Below are 18,858 nucleotides of genomic sequence, written 5' to 3'. Positions count from 1 at the left end.
ATGACCTGTATTATTTTAACTGGTCACTTGTGATATTTTATCTTGAGATAACTACAGAAGGAGTTTAGAAAAACGTAATTACTGGAATATATAATTATCATCTAAGTTCACAATTGTCTGCTGCTTGCTTAAAAAGAACATCATTTCAGCAGTGGTGATATCAGCTACTTTGTCTCCTAGTTGCCCTCTGTTTGGAGTCTGTTTAGTAGCAGTCTGTGTCTTTTTTTTTTTTTTTTTTAAGATTTTATTTATTCATGAGAGACACAGAGAGAAAGACAGAGACACAGGCAGAGAGAGAAGCAGGCTTCATGCAGAGAGCCTGATGTGGGACTTGATCCGGGACCCCAGGATCACTCCCTGGGTCGAAGGCAGATGCTCAAGTGCTGAGCCACTCTGGCATCCCAGTCTGTGTCTTTCTAACCAAGTCTACCAATTTACTTATATAAGGTACACATAGATACAATCACTGGAACTTGGCAGCTGGGAAATGGAAGAAAAAGAAAAACTGCAGCTAATAGCATGACCAGGTTATAACATTGTAATTGAACACTTGTCAATAATAATCTCAAGATTCTTACTTTTATAACCTTTTCTGTTATCCTATAGGTAAACCTGAAGAGACCATGTCCTTTCTGGAATGATATTAGCCAGTGTGGGCGAAGAGACTGTGCTGTCAAGCCTTGTCAATCGGTAAGAACCACGTATACATTTAAGATCTATTACATCTTTTTTCAAATAATTGCACTTTTCAAAAAAAGGGGCAACACAACTAAAATAACATTTCAGTCCTTAGGTTAAATATAATGTTGTTTAATATTTACAGATTAAAAACCTAAACTTGGGGTGCCTGGGTGGTTCAGTTGGTTAAGCATCCAGCTCTTGATTTGGCTCAGGTCACAATCTTGTGGTCCTTGGATTGAGCCCTGAGTTGGGCTCCACACTCATTAGGGAGTCTGCTAGAGATTCTTTCTCTCCTTTTCCCTTCCCCTACTTTCTCTCAAATCTTTAAAAAACAAACAAACAAAAAAAAACCAAAAACAAAACCTAAACTTACTAACGTAAAACCTGTTTTGAATTATTCTGCCTTCATAATAAAAGAATTTAAATTTTGTGATAAATACAATCCTTTGATTTACTTGTGAGATTAACAGTTCTTTTGGCTTGATGTTTTTCTTCCTACCTCAAAGTTGTGTTTATATTAGAACGAAATGAAATTAATGGAAGTGTAAGCAAAATCTCTCCTTTATCCACAGGTATATTGTTTTTCTTGGGTGGGAAGGGGTTGGACTAAACACCTGTTTTTTTTTTTTTTTTGTTTTTGTTTTTAAGATTTTATTTATTTATTCATGAGAGACACAGAGAGAGAGAGAGAGAGAGAGAGACAGGCAGAGACACCGGCAGAGGGAGAAGCTGGCTCCATGCGGGGAGCCTGACGTGGGACTCGATCTCGGGTCTCCAGGATCATACCCTGGGCCGAAGGCGGCGCTAAACTGCTGAGCCACTGGGCTGCCCTGTTTTTTTTTTTTTTGTTTTGTTTTTTTGTTTTTTGATTTTATTTATTTATTTGAGATAGAGAGCAAGAGAGAGAGCATGAATGAGAGGCAGAGAAATAGGGAGAAGCATACTCCCCGCTGAGCAGGAAGCCTGATTGGGGCTTTATACTAGGATCCCAGGATCATGACCTGAGTTGAAGGTAGATGCTTAACCATCTAAGCCAGGTGCTCCTAACACCTGGTTTTACTTAAGAATCCTCAGACATTAAAAAAAAAAAAAAAAAAAAAAAAAAAAAAAAAATCCTCAGACATTAAAATTTGAAGCATTTTACTCTGAAAACTGAATTTTACACTTTTAATGAAGCCTTTTTTTTCCATTTAAAAGCATATATTTCTATTTTGCTTTTTTATTGTGATAAAATACATATAACAAGATTTACCATTTTAACCATTTTTAAGTGTACAGTTTATGGCATTAAGTATAGTCACATTGTTGTGCAACCATCAGCACCATCCTGTTGCAGAATTTTTTTCCTGATCACAAACTGAAACTGCATGTTCGTTAAACAATAACTCCCCATTCACCCATCCCTTTTGCCCTTGGCAACCACTATTCTATTTTCTTTCTCTATGAATTTGATTATTCTAGGTAGCTCATATAAGGAGGATTATTACAACATTTGTCCTTTTGTGTCTGGCTTGTTTACCTTAGCAGCATTTTCATGGTTTATCCATAGTAGCATGTATTTGAATTATATTCCTTTTTAAGGCTGAATAATGCTGCATTTCATGTGTATCTGCATTTCATTTATTCCTTCTCCTATGGATTGGCTTTTGGGTTATTCCCATCTTTTGGCCATTGTGTATAATGCTGCTCTGGATACTGATGCACAAATATCTGTTTGTGTTCCTAATTTCAGTTCTTTTGGGTATACACCCAGAATTAGAATTACTGGATTATATGGTTGTTCTGTGTTTAATTTTTTGAGGAAATCATACTGTCTTCACAGTACCTGCACCATTTTATATTCCCACCAGCAATGCACGAGGCTTCCAATTTCTCTATATCCTCACTAACATTCACTCTTTTCTGTTTTCTGGATAATAGCCATCCCAATGGGTATGAAGTGGTGCTATAATTTTGAATGGTTTCTTTTGATATGTGTAAATATTGCTATATAGACCTATCTAGCATATGGAATTAATGCAAGTATTAGTATTTGTGGGTATTTTATCATTAGTTAAATGAAAATCAAGCCTTTAGTTTTTAGTTAAACGTATCCTCATCGACAAAGCTTTTGAAAATTCAAGAATTAACTTGTGAGACAGCCTGTTACGATAATATAATTAAAATGATATCATCATTTTAAACGTTTCATTTTATTTCCTAAGTTCTAGCATTTATATTTAGTAGTATATAGTAGTTGGGGAAATTCAAGTTTACCAATAACTTATTTATGACTTATTAAGCATGCTAAAAATATGGTAGATAATAAAGGCATTTAATTGCACTTATACATTAAATGGGCCATTATTAATATTGGTCAGAACTAAGGAAGTGGTTTTACAATTATTAAAAATTTGAATTTCATCATTATTTTAAGAAATTTTTATTTTTTATTATTATTATTTTTTTAATTTTTATTTATTTATTTATGATAGTCACAGGGAGAGAGAGAGAGGCAGAGACACAGGCAGAGGGAGAAGCAGGCTCCATGCACCGGGAGCCCGACGTGGGACTCGATCCCGGGTCTCCAAGATCGTGCCCCGGGCCAAAGGCAGGCGCCAAACCACTGCGCCCAGGGATCCCTATTTTAAGAAATTTTAAAAAAATATTTCTATTTTTGGGGGCTTGAGCTCATGACCCTGAAATTTAAGACCTCAGCTGAGATGAAGAGTCAGATGCTTAACTAAGAAACTCAGGCATCCCTAAACATTTAATTTTTAAGTAGTCTCTACACACCCAACGTGGGGCTTTAACTAGCAGCCTGGACTCTCTATAAACTGAAAGGCCAATTATTTATTACCTTTATGATGGGTCGAAACAATGTTCTTTCCCCTCTATTATTAATTGACCAATGTGAAAACAAATAACAATATCCACTGTTTGTGAATAAGAAACACATACTCTGGTGGTTAAATCCTTTTGGAGATCAGTTCAGCAAATGTATCAACAAAATTTAAAAGGTCCACATTTTTTGGTCTAGTAATTCCACCAGGATTTAAACAAAATTTTTATTTAAATTCAGTTTGCCAGCATATAATACCCTATGCTCATCTTGTCATGTGTCCTCCTAAATCCCATTCGCTAGTCCACCAGGATTTTCACTTACTAAAATAATTGGACAGATGTTCAAAGATGACTGTAAAGCAGTAATAAATATTGTAAAGGTATCTATTCTGCTGAAATTAGTTTATAAATTTGGCATGATATGAAAAAATTAGAAACCCTCTAAATATCTGGTCTTAGAAAAAGAATTCTGGAAAGTTACACAATAAAGTGTTTATCTCTGTGTGGATCATTCCCTTTGGGGAGGTATGATCTATTTCAGAAATACACTTAGCACTGGAATAGGGTCCTGCAATTTATAGAGTACATACATCATTGTGTCTATTCACAGCATCACTTTGAGGATATACAGATAGGTCCTATAGTTGGTTAGTGGCCAACACATGACTAAAACCAGTACCATTTTCCTCTGAAAAGAACTAGGGCTCCTTAAAAAACAGTCAATTCCAGGACTGGAACAAGAAATATACACAGTGAGCCTGGAGTATCTTGTCATAAAAGAAAATGGAAAATGCTGCTAAAGATTACTGAGGTCATATCAATAGGAGACAGGTGCAGATAACAAGTCAGCACTTTATGGGTCCCCTAGTGGCCAGTGTGGGACAATTTGAACATCAAAAGGAGTAACTATTTTTACATTTCTGTGCTATTATGAGGTATTAAAATATATGAACAGCAACCTAGAGAATAATTTGTTGGGTTTTTGTTTACTTTTAAGAAATAGTATAAAAACTGACTATTTCAGTTTAAAAGTAATCTCATAGGGGCGCCGGGCTGGCTCAGTTTGGAAGAGCATGTGACTCTTAATCTTGGGGTCATGAGTTAGAGCACCACACTGGGTATAGAGATTACTTAAATAAATAAAATAAACTTAAAAAAAATAAAAATAATCTCATAAATCATAGAAACTTAAAAGTTTTTTTCAGAACATAGAATAAATATCTGATAAAAACATTTTTTTCTTTTTTAGGATGAAGTTCCTGATGGAATTAAATCTGCAAGCTATAAGGTATATACACATACTTACTAATATGTCTATTATCTTAACAAAAAAATTCATAAAATTCATTTCCCTTGCCAGGTATGACTCCACTCCCCTCCTTTCCTTATTTTCTGGCACTGCTTGTGTATTTCTGTCTGTCTGTCTGTCTCTCTCTTTTTTTTTTTTTAAGATTTAATTTATTTATTCATGAGAGACAGAGAGAGAGGCAGAGACACAAGCAGAGGGAGAAGCAGGCTCCTTGCAGGGAGTCTGATGTGGGACTCAATCCTGGGAATCCAGGATCACTCCCTGGGCCAAAGGCAGGTGCTCAACCGCTGAGCCACCCAGGCGTCCCTCTGTCTTTTAAAAAAGAATTTATTTATTCATTTGAGAGAGAGACAGAGATAGAGTATAAGCAGGAGAGAGGAGAAGCAGACTCCCGCCTGGAGCAGGGAGCACGATGCGGGGATCAATCCTAGGACCCTAGGATCATTACCTGAGCTGAAGGCAGATGCTTAACCTTAACCGGCTGAGCCACCTGGGCTCCACTTAAGTCTTTAACCTATGTCCATTCCCTCTTCTTTTTTCTTTCTTTGCAAACTTATCTGTTGAAAGAAATGAGTCCTTATCCTAGAGAACTTTCCACTGATTGTATCCCTGTCATATCATCATTCAACACATTGTATTCTGTAAACTGGTGGTTATATATTATAGCTTTTCAGATTCATTTTCTGATATATATTGATTAGTGTTGCTGTATACTTACTCTTACATCATATCAAAAAACACATAATGTCTGGCTTTCTTTTTTCTCATGAAATTAAGATTGGTCATTAGGTTCATTATACAGTTCCCTACTCATTTTTTCCCTGAAAGTTTTAGTAGCTTTGATGATCATTACCTATTGCATTCTTTCAGTTTTGAAAATGCTGATATTCTATCATTCTTTCTATACTTATTATCTGTTGTATTTCTATAAAGACCTTTTCTTGTCAACTATCTGGATGCCCTGAAATACAGTTTATACAGGATGGAGAAGATAAATGCTTCATTCTTTTCCTTTGTTTACCAGTTTTCAGATTAATTATGAGTTTGGAGTCCTGGCACCTCCAAAGATGCCCAATAAGGTTTTGGTTATATTTATTGATTGATTGATTGAATGAAAGAAAGCCAGCATGAGCAGAGGGAGAGGTAGAGGGAGAGGCAGACTCCTCGCTAAGCAGGGAGCCTGATATGGGCCTGGATCCCATGACCCTGGAATCATGACCTGAGTTGAAGGCAGATGCCTCAAAGTTTTTATTTTTTTATTTTTAAAATCTTTTTCTTTTTAATTTTTTAATTTAAATTCAGTTTGCCAACATATAGTGTAACACCCAGTGCTTATCCCATCAAGTGTCCTCTTTAGTCAAGAGTTTTTATTTTTTTATTTTTATTTTATTTTTTAAAGATTTTATTTATTTATTCATGATAGACATAGAGAGAGAGGCAGAGACACAGGCAGAGGGAGAAGCAGGCTCCATGCAGGGAGCCCGACATGGGACTCGATCCTGGGACTCCAGGATCACGCCCTGGGCCAAAGGCAGGTGCCAAGGGATCAGCCACCCAGGGATCCCCAAGAGTTTTCATTTTTAAGTGTTATTATGAATTTATGAGTTTTGACTTTTTTAATGTGTTAGACTCTATTGTAGTCATTTTTTTATTCCTTTTGATGCTTGAGTTCTGCCTTTGGCCACTAGGAGCTCCTTCTTTTTAAAAAATTTTTTTAAAATTTTTAAATTTTTAAAATTAATTAATTAATTAATTTTTTAATTATTGGAGTTCAGTTTGCCAACATTTAGCATAACACCCAGTGCTCATCCTGCCAAATGCCCCCTCAGTGCCCATCACCCAGTCACCCCAAACCCCTGCCCACCTCCCTTTCCACTACTCCTTGTTCGTTTCCCAAAGTTAGGTGTGTCTCATGTTTTGTCACCCTCACTGATATTTTCACTCCTTTCCCTTTATTCCCTTTCACTAATTTTTATATTCCCCAAATGAATGAGACCATATAATGTTTGTCCTTTTCCGATTGACTTATTTCACTCAGCGTAATAACCCTCCAGTTCCATCCATGTCGAAACAAATGGTGGGTATTTGTCATTTCTAATGGCTGAGTAATACTCCATTGTATACATTAGGAGCTCCTTTAAGTTAGTGACTATGGCCTTTTGAGATGATCCCAGTAATCTTTTTTTTTTTTTTAAGAATTTATTTAATCATGAGAGAGAGAGAGAGAGAGACAGAGAGAGAGAGAGGCACAGGCACAGGCAGAGGGAGAAGCAGGCGCCATGCAGGGAGCCGGACATGGGGCTTGATTCTGGGTCTCCAGTGTCACGCCCTGGGCTGAAGGTGGCACTAAACCACTGAGCCTCCAGGGCTGCCCAGATCCCAGTAGTCTTAGTAGACTTTTTGGTTTCTTATAAAAAGATCTTCTAGGCTAATTTTGTACCTTTCTTTCTAATTTCTTGAAAATAACATTTTTTTCTAAGAAATCCTACTTTTAGCATGAAATGTTGTTTCGAGATTATAATCTGGGCTTTAGGGGATGCTAATTGTTAGGGGATTGTTAATTGTTTCAAGGCCTTTTTTGGTAGGCCAAATTCGATTTGTGATTACAGAGTTTTAAAATATACCCAGAATCTTAATCTTTAAAGCCATAATCAGTTTTTGCCTGGATTATTGTGGTAGCCTCTTAAATGGGCTGCCTACTTCTGCCCTTGCCTCTCTATTTTCTTTCTTTTTTTTTTTTTTAAAGATTTTATTTATCTCTTCATGAGAGACGCAGAGAGAGAGAGAGGCAGAGACACAGGCAGAGGGAGAAGGAGAAGCAGGCTTCCTGCTGAGCGGGGAACCCAATGGGCTCAATCCCAGGACCCTGGGATCATGACCTGAGCTGAAGGTAGATGTTTAACCCACTGAGCCACCCAGGCAAGCCAGTAATTAAAAATATTTTTACAGTGAATCCTATTGGCCAAGATAACTAAGAAAGAAAAAAAGAAATATATGCTTAATGAAAAAGTATTACATTTAGAAATCTCATGACAAACAGTTATTGGTGATATGTAACCTTCACAAAAGGTCATCATTTATCATCCACAAGGGCCATAGAACTATCTGACTGTATGAACACCAGAACACACAAATCTACTGATAAAGCCTAAGCATCTATTTCATAAATTAGTGGTTAAGAAAACTGTCTAAAAATGATAACTTGGGGCACTTGGGTGGCACAATTGGTTAAGCATCTAGCTCTTGGTTTTTGGCTTTGTCATGATCCCAAGGTGGTAAGATCCAGCACCTCGGGCTCTACGCTCAGCAGGGAATCTGAGGTTCTCTCTCTCCCTCACTCCCTACTCCCTTTGGTGGTCTCTCTCTCTCTCTCTCTTCCTCTCAAATAAATAAATAAATAAAATCTTTTTTTGAAAAAACTAAACATGTATAGCTGCAGTGGTGTACTTACATATCATTCTGGCATATGTGATTTTTCATTTAGACTAAACTCTTCTGAATTAAAATTTTCTGGTGTTACTATGAAGATTTTCATATATACAGCAAAGTTGAAGGACTTTTCCTGTGAACATGCATAACCATCAGGTAGATTCTACTGTTAACATTTTTGTAAACTTACATTATCATATATGTATCTATCCATCTTTCTAGTTATACAGTAAAAAGATTTTCTGGATGTATTTCAAAGTAAATTGCAAGCATCAGTACACATTGCCCTAAATGTGTCAAATATATATATATGTATATAGACATATATATATATACACACACACACAAACATACACACACAACTAGAAGTATATCATTAAGTAGAGTCCAGTATTATAATGTATTTTTATAAAATTAACATACAACGAGATGCACAAAATCTTTTTTTTTTTAAGATTTTAGTTATTTATTCATGAGAAACAGAGAGAGAGGCAGAGATACAGGCAGAAGGAGAAGCAGGCTCCATGCAGGGAGCCCGATGCAGGGCTTGATCCCAGGACCCCGCTATCATGCCCTGAGCCACAGGCAGATGCTCAACTGCTGAGCCACCCAGGTGTCCCAAGATGCATAAATCTTAAGTGTGCATTTGCTAAATGTATATCCCTGTGTAATCTATACTTCTGTTACAATAGAGAGAACATTACCATTACCCTGGAAAGTCACTTGATACCCTATCCCAATCAATTTCTACTTTTTCCCCTTGGGGCAACCACTATTCACTTTTTCCACTATAGGTCTAAAATAATTTGCTCATTTTGATTCCATGTTTTCTTGTTTGCATACAAAGAATGAAGTCATAGCTATTAATTTATTGGCTTCAGTGGCAGAACTTTGCACATAGTTCAGTGATGCCATTATTGGCTGTTTTAAGTAGAAAGTCATTTAATTCCAAAATTTGTTAGATTTTTAAAATTAATTTGGACTCAAAACTTTTGGAATTTCATTCTATTGAGGGAAAACATTTGTCCCTATTGCAATTATAAATTCATTTAAAGCTCAAAATTGAAGACAAAATATTTGTTTTGTGGTGATAATATACAAATTTTGGTAAGAACAATTCTGATTAAATCAAGAAATCTGTGGAGCAGAAATGAATTTGTAGTTGGCTAATATATACATAATTCAAGGGCACCTGACTGGTTCAGATAGTAGAGCATGTGACTCTTAATTTCGGGATTGTGTGTTCAAGCCCCACATTGGTGTAGAGATCATCTAAAAATAAAATCTTAAAAAAAAAAGATATAATTCATAAGTGTGTCCAAACATGCTGTGATATTTTACCAAATAAGATAGAAGTGGTGGGGCTCCTGGGTGGCTCAGTTGGTTGGGTGTCTGCCTTTGGCTTGTGTCATCCCATTCGATTCTGGGATCGAGTCCCACATCAGGCTCCCTAATCAATGGGAGCTGCTTCTCCTTCTCCCTCTGCTGTTCCCCTGCTTGTGCTCTCTCTCAAATAAATAAATAAATACATACATCTTAAAAAGAAGTGGTAATTGTTGGGGCAGCCCCGATGGCCTAGCGGTTTAGTGCCACCTTCAGTCTGAGGTGTGATCCTGGAGACCTGGGATCTAGTCCCATGTCAGGCCCCCTGCATGGAGTCTGCTTCTCCCTCTGCCTGTGTCTCTGCCTCTCTCTTTCTCTCTCTGTCATGAATAAATAAAATTTTAAAAAAAAGTGGTAATTGTCAAAATATACAGGTTTTTATATTTAGATAGACAATGACCATAGAATTTTTTTTTTAATTTTTTTTAATTTTTATTTATTTATGATAGTCACAGAGAGACAGAGAGAGAGGCAGAGACATAGGCAGAGGGAGAAACAGGCTCCATGCACCGGGAGCCTGATGTGGGATTCGATCCCGGGTCTCCAGGATCGCGCCCTGGGCCAAAGGCAAGCGCCAAACCACTGCGCCACCCAGGGATCCCGACCATAGAATTTTTGAGGTGAAACTAATCCTGGAATAAATATTACTTTGGCATAGACAGGAAGCATGACTTTCTTTGCTGTGCATCATCAATCAGATTTTATAAATATTTGAGCCTTTGGAAACAACCCAAGAGTCCTTCAGTGGTATTAACCAATTTTTAATATGTGAGATCTCGAAATGTCAATTGCAGTATGTTTAAAATCAGTGGAAAGTTGTTATTCAAAGTATCGATGAATGGAATGCTTAAAGAAAAAAGTTCTTAGCTTTTGAAGGGTTAGCAAATTGCAGTTATTATAACAAAGCTTTTAAACAAAGATGTCGAAATTAATTCCTGCAAAAGTTAGGGAGGGATTGAACACATTAAGTGGGGAAAGTTCAAATAATATTTAAGCTTTAATTGTGGGATTTTATAATTGTGTTTTTGGAGTATCTTCTCTTGTAGGAAGAGTCTCTTCTTTTTTTTAAAAAAAAAAAGATTTATTTATTTATTTATTTATTTATTTATTTATGAGAGACGGAGACACAGGCAGAGGGAGAAGCAGGCTTCATGCAGGGAGCCCCATGTGGGGCTCCATCCCAGGACCCCAGCATCACGCCCTGAGCCAAAGGCAGACACTTAACCACTGAGCCTCCCAGGCGTCCCAGTCTCTTCTTGATGAAACTCTTGTTTTTAATTGGATAAATTTAAATTCTCATCTGAAATGGAATGAAATAAGGTTTACAATTTTGTAGCATCTACATTTGGCAAAACATTTAAAATAACAAAAAAGAGAAACATTATTTGATGAGTTTTGTCTTAAAATGTTTAGTGAAGAAACATACTTTGAAGGCAAAAGAATAGACCTTGTGAAAATACTTGATTTAAAATATTTTCACATATTTATACCTGTAGAGAATATTTTTCTCAATTAAAAATTGTATCTACAGAGAAGAGTTAATCTAGGGTAAGGATTTCAAGTTGACTAGCCATAAAAATTAACTTTGAAGATTATGGGCAGTTTTATGAAAAAATTAAAAATGATAAATTAGAAATTTTTTTTTTTCTCAGGAAAATGCCAATGATTTAAAATCAAGACATCTGGGGCACCTGGGTGGCTAAATGGTTGAGCCTTCCGGTCAGGTTGTGATCCTGGGGCCGTGGGATCCAGTCCTGCATCAGGCTCCCTGGGTGGAGCCTGCTTCTCCCTCTGCCTATGTCTCTGCCTCTGTGTCGCTCATGAATGAATAAATTAAAAAAAAATCTTTAAATCAACTTATTTGTGACTTAACAAAACTGATTAAATTGTTAGAAACTAAGAATAGTAAAAAAAATATGGTTAACTTGTTTTATTTAATTAATTTATTTTTAATATTTTATTTATTTATTCATGAGAGACACAGAGAGAGAGGCAGAGACATAGGCAGAAGGAGAAGCAGGCTCCATGCAGGGAGCCTGATGTGGGACTCGATCCCAGGACCCTGGGATCACACCCTGAGGCAAAGGCAGATATCTGCTCAACCACTGAGCCACTCAGATGTCCCAACTTCTGTTTTAATATTTAGGTAATTCTGATAAGGATTTTAATTTTTTTTAACATACATAGATATGTTGCTTTTTGAGCAAATTTTGTTCATTTTTTGATGTGTATTTTAACTTTTTATTTTGAGCTAATTAACAGCTTATAGAAAAGTTGCAAGATTAGTATAAACACCTCTTGTGTACTCTACAATTCACTAGTTTTTAATATTTTGCCTCATTTGTGTTATCATCCTATATCTATGTATATATTATTTTCAGAACCATTTGAGAGTAGATTGAATATATCATATCCCCTTTTACCCCTTAATAATTATGTAGAAAGAGTTTTATTTTTGAAAATAGTGTTCAAATTGAGCTGCCTTATAGGTCAACCAATGTAATGAAACAAAGTTGTTATTCAATAAACATTTCAAAAAATTGTCTCCGTTCAGGGTTTTTAAGTGTTTTCTTTTATCCTCAGAAGTGTCATAGGCTGGGCAGTCGTTAGTGTGGTCATCAGAACAATAAGCGCACTCAATAAATATTTTTTGAGTGATTGAATCTGTGCCTTCTGCTTCTGATGTTATCTTTTAGCCCTTTGGTGGTGATGACTAATGTGTTGTGAAATCTTAGGATCTGCATTTACTTCCCCTGTGCCAGATACATGCCTAGCAGAATGTGTGTGTGTGTGTGTGTGTGTGTGTGTGTGTGTGTCTTAGACATTGAGAAGAAAGGTGATTGCTAAAGAACATATTTTAAACACCTAAAGATATTGGAATACTTTTTTATAAGACTTGATGAGTTCCAGAGCATATATAGAATCATGGCATATAGAGTTGAGATAGACCTGGGCACACATCATCTGGTCCAACCACTTACTTATGGAAGAGAAGACTGACTGATGCTTACAATTAGGCCATTAGAAAAGTGGAACATTGGGGTGCCTTGGTGGCTCAGTTAGTTAAGCGTCTCTTGATCTCAGGTCATGATCTCAAGGTTGTGAATTTAAGCCCCATGTTGTGCTCCACACTGGGCATGGAAAAAAAAAAAAAGTGGGACATTACCTCATGTTGCCTAGGATTCCTTAGACCTTTGATTTTCTTGGTGAACAGCTTGATAATGAGTTATCAGAAGTACATTCTTTATTTTGTGACCATGTGGCAAATGTGTTCACCAACAAAAACGAGCAAAGCCTTTTATGTTTGTTTTGTTTTGTTTTGTTTTAGCTTCAGGGGAGATGTTTAGTGATGTTGATTTTTTTTTTTTTTAAGTTTTGAAGCTAAGGAAATAGTATAGATATAAAAGAACTTTTTTATTTTTAAAGATTTTATTCATTTTTTTGAGAGACAGAGAGAGTGAGTGAGAGACAGCAAGAGCAGGGTGAGGGGCAGTGGGAGAAGCAGACTCCCTGCTGAGCAGGGAGCCCAGTAATGGGGCTTTATCCAGGAGTTCTGGGGTCACGACCTGAGCCAAAGGCAGATGCTTAACCGACTGAGCCACCCAGGTGCCCCTTAAAAGAACTTTGAATAATTTTGAAATTCTTTTTTTTAATAAATTAATTTTTTATTGGTGTTCAATTTACCAACATACAGAATAACACCCTGAAATTCTTTTAAAAAGTTTTAAAAATGCACTAAATTGTAATCTGCTTATTCTCCTTTCCTTTTAGTATTCTGAGGTAGCCAATAACCTCATTGAAGAATGTGAACAAGCTGAACGACTTGGAGCTGTGGATGAATCTCTAAGGTTAATTAATTTTTTTTTGCAGTAGTATTTGTTTTTTTCTTGTGAAATGTTTACTTAAAAAAGGGTACCTCTTTTCGTTATTTGAAGTGAGGAAACACAGAAGGCTGTTCTTCAGTGGACCAAGCATGATGATTCCTCAGACAACTTCTGTGAAGCTGATGGTAATAACATTTTTTATTGTGGGCATTTTGTTTAAAATTGGGTCTAAGAAAAAAAATATTTTAAAACAGTTTCAGGAACTCAGTTTCTAAAGTTCCTCAAAAGTTAAAGACAAAATTACCATGTTACCTAACAATTCAACTCCTAAATATGTGCCAAAAAAGATTGAAGGTGGGGGAACAGATACTTACTTGTATACCCATATTCATGGTGGCATCATTCACAATAGCTGAAAGGTAGAAATGACCCAAATATCCATCAACAAATGAATGGATAAACAGAGTGTAATAATACATACACGGGAACATTATTTAGTCATAAAAAGAAACAGAGTTTTGATATATCCTGCAACATGGATAAATCTTGAAAATACTATGCTAAATGAAATAAGCCAGAGGGTGCCTGGGTAGCTCAGTTAGTTAAATGTCTGCCTTCTGCTCAGGCCATGATCCCAGCGTCTCTCCGGATCAAGCCCCACATTGGGCTCCCTGCTTAGCAGGCATCTGCTTCTCCCTCTTCCTCTTTTTCAGCTTGTGCAGGTTCTTTCTCTCTCTCTCTCTCTCTCTCTCTCTCTCTCTCTCTATCAAATAAATAAATACAATCTTTAAAAAAAAAAAAAGAAATCAGACACAAAAGGACAACCATTGTATGATTCCATTTACATAAAATATCTGGAATAGGCAAGGTGATAGAGACAGAGTAACCAGAGGTTAGGAGAAGGGGAGAATGGGGTGTTAATTTTTAATGGTTACAGAGTTTCAGTTTGAGGACATAGAAAAGTTTGGAAACAGTTAGTGGTGGTGGTTGCACAATGTCCTGAATATAATTAATGTCACTGAATTGTATTCTTAAACCTGGTTAAAATGGTAAGTTTTACGTTATATACGTTTTACCGCAATTAAAAAAAAAAAAAGAAAACCAAACCCTCAGTTTCTGGAAAAAATTGACCCCCTGTGTATCTTAATAGTGTGTATATATATATATATATATATACACATACATATACATATATATACACACACACACATATACATATATAAAATGTATACATATATAAACACGTAAACATAGATACATATATACATATTTATAAACATATACATATATAAACATATATACATATATAAAATTTTGTAATATACACAGGCATTTTGCATAAAGAGTTCAAATGTAGATATTTAGATTGCAAAATCTTGCTTTTGTTGTACTGGCCTTGGATTGTTACATATCCAAATTAAAGGACCTATTAGAACCCTTTAATCAGATTTATAGATTCTCCCATTCTTCCTTTTTCTAAGTTGAATTGTTAGCCTTTTAATTGGCTAAACAAACCCAAATCAAATTGAGTTTTGGTATCCTTCAGTGGCTCTTTTGAAGCAGATTAATGATCTTTAAAAAAAAAATTAGCAAAAAGAATGATACAGATCATTTTAATTGCAAGCAAGAGACAAATCCTGCAATTCCCCCTGAAAAGAGGAAGGCTAAGGGAAAGTACTTATTTTTAACTCTGTGGTTTCATTTTGAAAAAAAAAAAAAAAAAGAAAAAAAAGAAACATGCTTTCCTTAGTGTGAAACATGATTATGCCTTGGCAAATAATATTTATAATCCTTTATTTCTAATTCTAAAATCTGAAAATGAATATTTTCCCAAGTCTAGCACAGACTCATTTAGTATGAGTATGCACATGTTTCACTACAGAAGTATTTTTGGTATTATGATTAAGAGTTGCTGCCCCAGTCCCTCTTGGAGTAATATTCAGTACATGTTGCATATATTATAGTACTTTTCTGAAATCTGAAAAGTTCTGAATTCCAAAACACATTTGACCCCAGGGATGTTGGATAAGGAGTTGTGGGCTTACACTAAGGTTTAGACTAGGAAAGGAGGGAGGATAAAATGATCTCCCAACCTCTAAACCTTACTGTCTTGTCCACAAAGATTCTTTGGCCTAAACATTACTATTGAAATAAAATTAAGGAGAGAGAAACCCCTGCCGCCACCAACATGGAGACCTTGTACCGCGTCCCGTTCTTAGTGCTCGAATGCCCCAGCCTGAAGCTGAAGAAGCTGCCCTGGGTACATATGCCGTTGGCCATGACGGTGTACGCTCTGGTGGTTGGTGTCTTACTTCCTCATCACTGGAGGAATAATTTATGATGTTATTGTTGAACCTCCAAGTGTTGGTTCTATGACTGGTGAACATGGACATCAGAGACCAGTAGCTTTCTTGGCCTACAGAGTAAATGGACAATATATTATGGAAGGACTTGCATCCAGCTTCCTGTTTACAATGGGAGGTTTAGGTTTCATAATCCTGGACCAATCGAATGCACCAAACATTCCAAAACTCAATAGATTTCTTCTTCTATTCATTGGATTCGTCTGTGTCCTATTGAGTTTTTTTCATGGCTAGAGTATTCATGAGAATGAAACTGCCGGGCTACCTGATGGGTTAAAAATGCCTTTTGACAAGAAATCCGTGGATATTGGATTTGCTCCTGTTAATGAAGTTTTAAAGGCTGTAACCAATCCTCTGATGTGAAATATGGAAAAAGAGTGAAGCAGCAGAAAAGAAGCATCTCATGAGAAATAGGAATCATATTAAAGCTTGCACTAGAATGTCTTCTTGGTGTCAAAGAGACAAACTTCTCACAGTATTTCTCCTGCTGACCTGTACTGACACACCAACGATGTTTAGTGGCATTTTCTTCTTAGTTTTTCATTTCTTAAAGAAAGTATACTCCCATTTCCACAACTATAATATTGAATAAAGTGATTATTTCTTACAGCCCCCTTAACATTTTGTGGAGATGACATTTCTGACTTTCAAAAATTAATGTAAAATCAGGAAGTGAGATCCCATAAGCTGAGAACTCTGATCAGCTTTACCTATGGTGCTTTGCCTTTAAACAGTGTGACAGTACATTATTCAGATATGTGTGAGACTGTTTCTGCACAATAAGATGTATGAAAGGAGCAGAAATAAATAATTTTTCTAATTAAAAAAAGGAAATAAAATTAAATTTAAAACATGCGTTTTTCTTAGATCTGCAGTGTTAAGAACAGTAACGCTTTAACTTCATTTAGCAAAGTATGCTTTTGAAACTATCTGCTTATGTTTGTGTAGCAAGGAGTGAATATCAATAATTGTTATCTGATGGAATTCTGTTATCTTGGATGAATCACTTATCCATTCATATTTGTTTCTTCTGCTACAGGAGGATGAAAAAAAAAGGATAGCTTTATAAAAGATATAATGTATATAAATGGTAGGTAGAAGACAGAAGATATTTTATAAATTTTAATTTAGAAATTTGAGCTTTCGTCATCTGGCAAAATATGGTTATATTAATTATTTTTATTAAAAATTTGAGGTGAGATGAAGTATTTGTTATAAGTAAAATTATGAGTCAACTAATATTTATGTCTAATTAGACATAATATAAAAACTTTAGTCATTTCTTGGTAGTTTTCTGTCTTAAAAGTACTAGATGCTGAGCATTACTCATGTTTTTAAAATGAGGGTTATTTTTATGAATGTATCATAATTTGCTGTACTTTGGCAATACTTTTAGTTAGCTGAGATGAACAGAAGTATCTCTGTTCTTGAACCAGAGGATTCCAGGTAAATTTGTTTTAATTTTTTTCTTTAAATAATCTCTACACCCAACGTGGGGCTTAAACTAACAACCCCAAGATTGGGAGTCACATGTTCTACTGACTGAACCAGCTATGTGTCCCTTTTCTAAGTTTTTATTTCTACTTTTTCTAATTATTTTAATTGCCACTTCTGCATGGACTCTCAGTTATTTCTAGATGCTGTCACTGTGCTACTTTTAGAAGCAAAAATTCCCAAAAAGTCTCTAATGTACTGTCAATTGGGATAAAAATAACCAAACTTGTTTATATTTTTTTATTGTGTTTTTAATAAGAAGTAGGTACTGTTGAGAGCTTGATGGGCCTTCTTATAAGCATCTGTGTGCTCAGATTTTTGTCATCTACTTTGGTTGCTTTGAGGCCATTTTTGCCCACTTTTTCATTTTTTTGTTCATGTTGTTAGGATTTATACATTAGTAATTACTCATTAAATAATTTATAGTATTACTGTATATTAAATAATTTCCCAAAGCCCCTGTGGAATGAGGGGCCATTTTTTTTTTGTTTCAAAGTTACAATACATTACACAAATTTATAGAACATATGAGAAACTAATATCTCACCAATTTTTGTTGTTTTTCATTTCTATCTGTAATTGACTTTTCTGTAATGCTTATTTTTTCATTTTATTAGATAGCCTTTGTACTTAGCAGTTTTGTTGATTGTAAAATGGTCTGTGAAGATATATCACAATATCACTAGCTAATATGTATCATACTCTTAGCATTGTTCTAAGAACTTTGCACGTATAAACTTAAGTCTCACAGTAACACTGAGTATTATCTCCATTTTATAAATGACAGCACCAATGCATAGAAAACATATATAATTTGCCTTGGGTTTGACACTGAATGAGTAGTAGGGCTTGGATTGTAACCAGGCACTTTGGCCCCAGAGCCTGTGTTCTGCTCTATTGGATGGTTGGGTTGCTTCTGATTTTCTCTTTAATAAATAATGCTGATGTAAGGATCATCCTGCTTATAACTTTTTGCATGTCTAGGATTGTACTTTTGGGACAGCTTTGTAGTGAATCTTCATGGTGGTCATGTAAGAAGGAAGTTTTTGATAATAGTATTTGGTAGTAACACATCTTCATTTACCTTAGTTATTGATGAGCCTCTTGTGGTTAATGTGGAGGGAGATATAGAGTATATTTTTCATCTGGATAGCTTATGAAAATTTAATTACCATGTTTTTTCAATTCTAAAATTCATGTATTCCTATTTTTTTTTTTTTTTTTTTACCATTTTTAAAGGCAGGATGCTTTGTAACCAGTGAGTACATTTAATGTGACTGTTTGTGTTTTCCTCTTTTCTTTCTTGTAAAAGGTTTTTTTGTTTTTGTTTTTGTTTTTTTAAGATTTTATTTGAGAGCAAGAGAGAGAGAAAGAGAGGGAGACTGCACAGCAGATAGGAGGGAGGAAAGGGAGAAGCAGGCTCCCCACTGAGCAAGGAGCCCCATGTGGGGCTCTATCCCAGGACTGCAGGATCATGACCTGAGCTAAAGGCAGCTATCCAACCAACTGAGCTGCCCCTGACACCCCAAAAGGTTTTTAAAAAAATTTGGAT

General features: G+C 35.7%; 1 protein-coding gene and 1 pseudogene across 2 annotated transcripts in view; both read left to right on the top strand.

Annotated features, from left to right (window-relative positions):
• ERO1A (endoplasmic reticulum oxidoreductase 1 alpha) overlaps positions 1–18,858 on the top strand; it is a 51,531-nt gene that overhangs the window by 10,943 nt on the left and 21,730 nt on the right. For both annotated transcript variants that reach the window (XM_072761587.1, XM_072761586.1), the window contains exons 3-6: positions 607–690; positions 4,754–4,792; positions 13,397–13,473; positions 13,561–13,634. In XM_072761587.1, coding sequence (XP_072617688.1) covers positions 607–690; positions 4,754–4,792; positions 13,397–13,473; positions 13,561–13,634 — 274 coding nt within the window. The remainder of the gene's footprint in view (positions 1–606; positions 691–4,753; positions 4,793–13,396; positions 13,474–13,560; positions 13,635–18,858) is intronic.
• On the top strand, positions 14,789–16,431 carry LOC112921428 (oligosaccharyltransferase complex subunit OSTC-like; annotated as a pseudogene).

This window comes from Vulpes vulpes, chromosome 6, assembly GCF_048418805.1.
Source record: "Vulpes vulpes isolate BD-2025 chromosome 6, VulVul3, whole genome shotgun sequence".
Taxonomy (NCBI): domain Eukaryota; kingdom Metazoa; phylum Chordata; class Mammalia; order Carnivora; family Canidae; genus Vulpes; species Vulpes vulpes.
The sequence above is the reverse complement of the archived record's forward strand: the minus strand, read 5'-3'. Positions and strand labels throughout refer to the sequence as shown.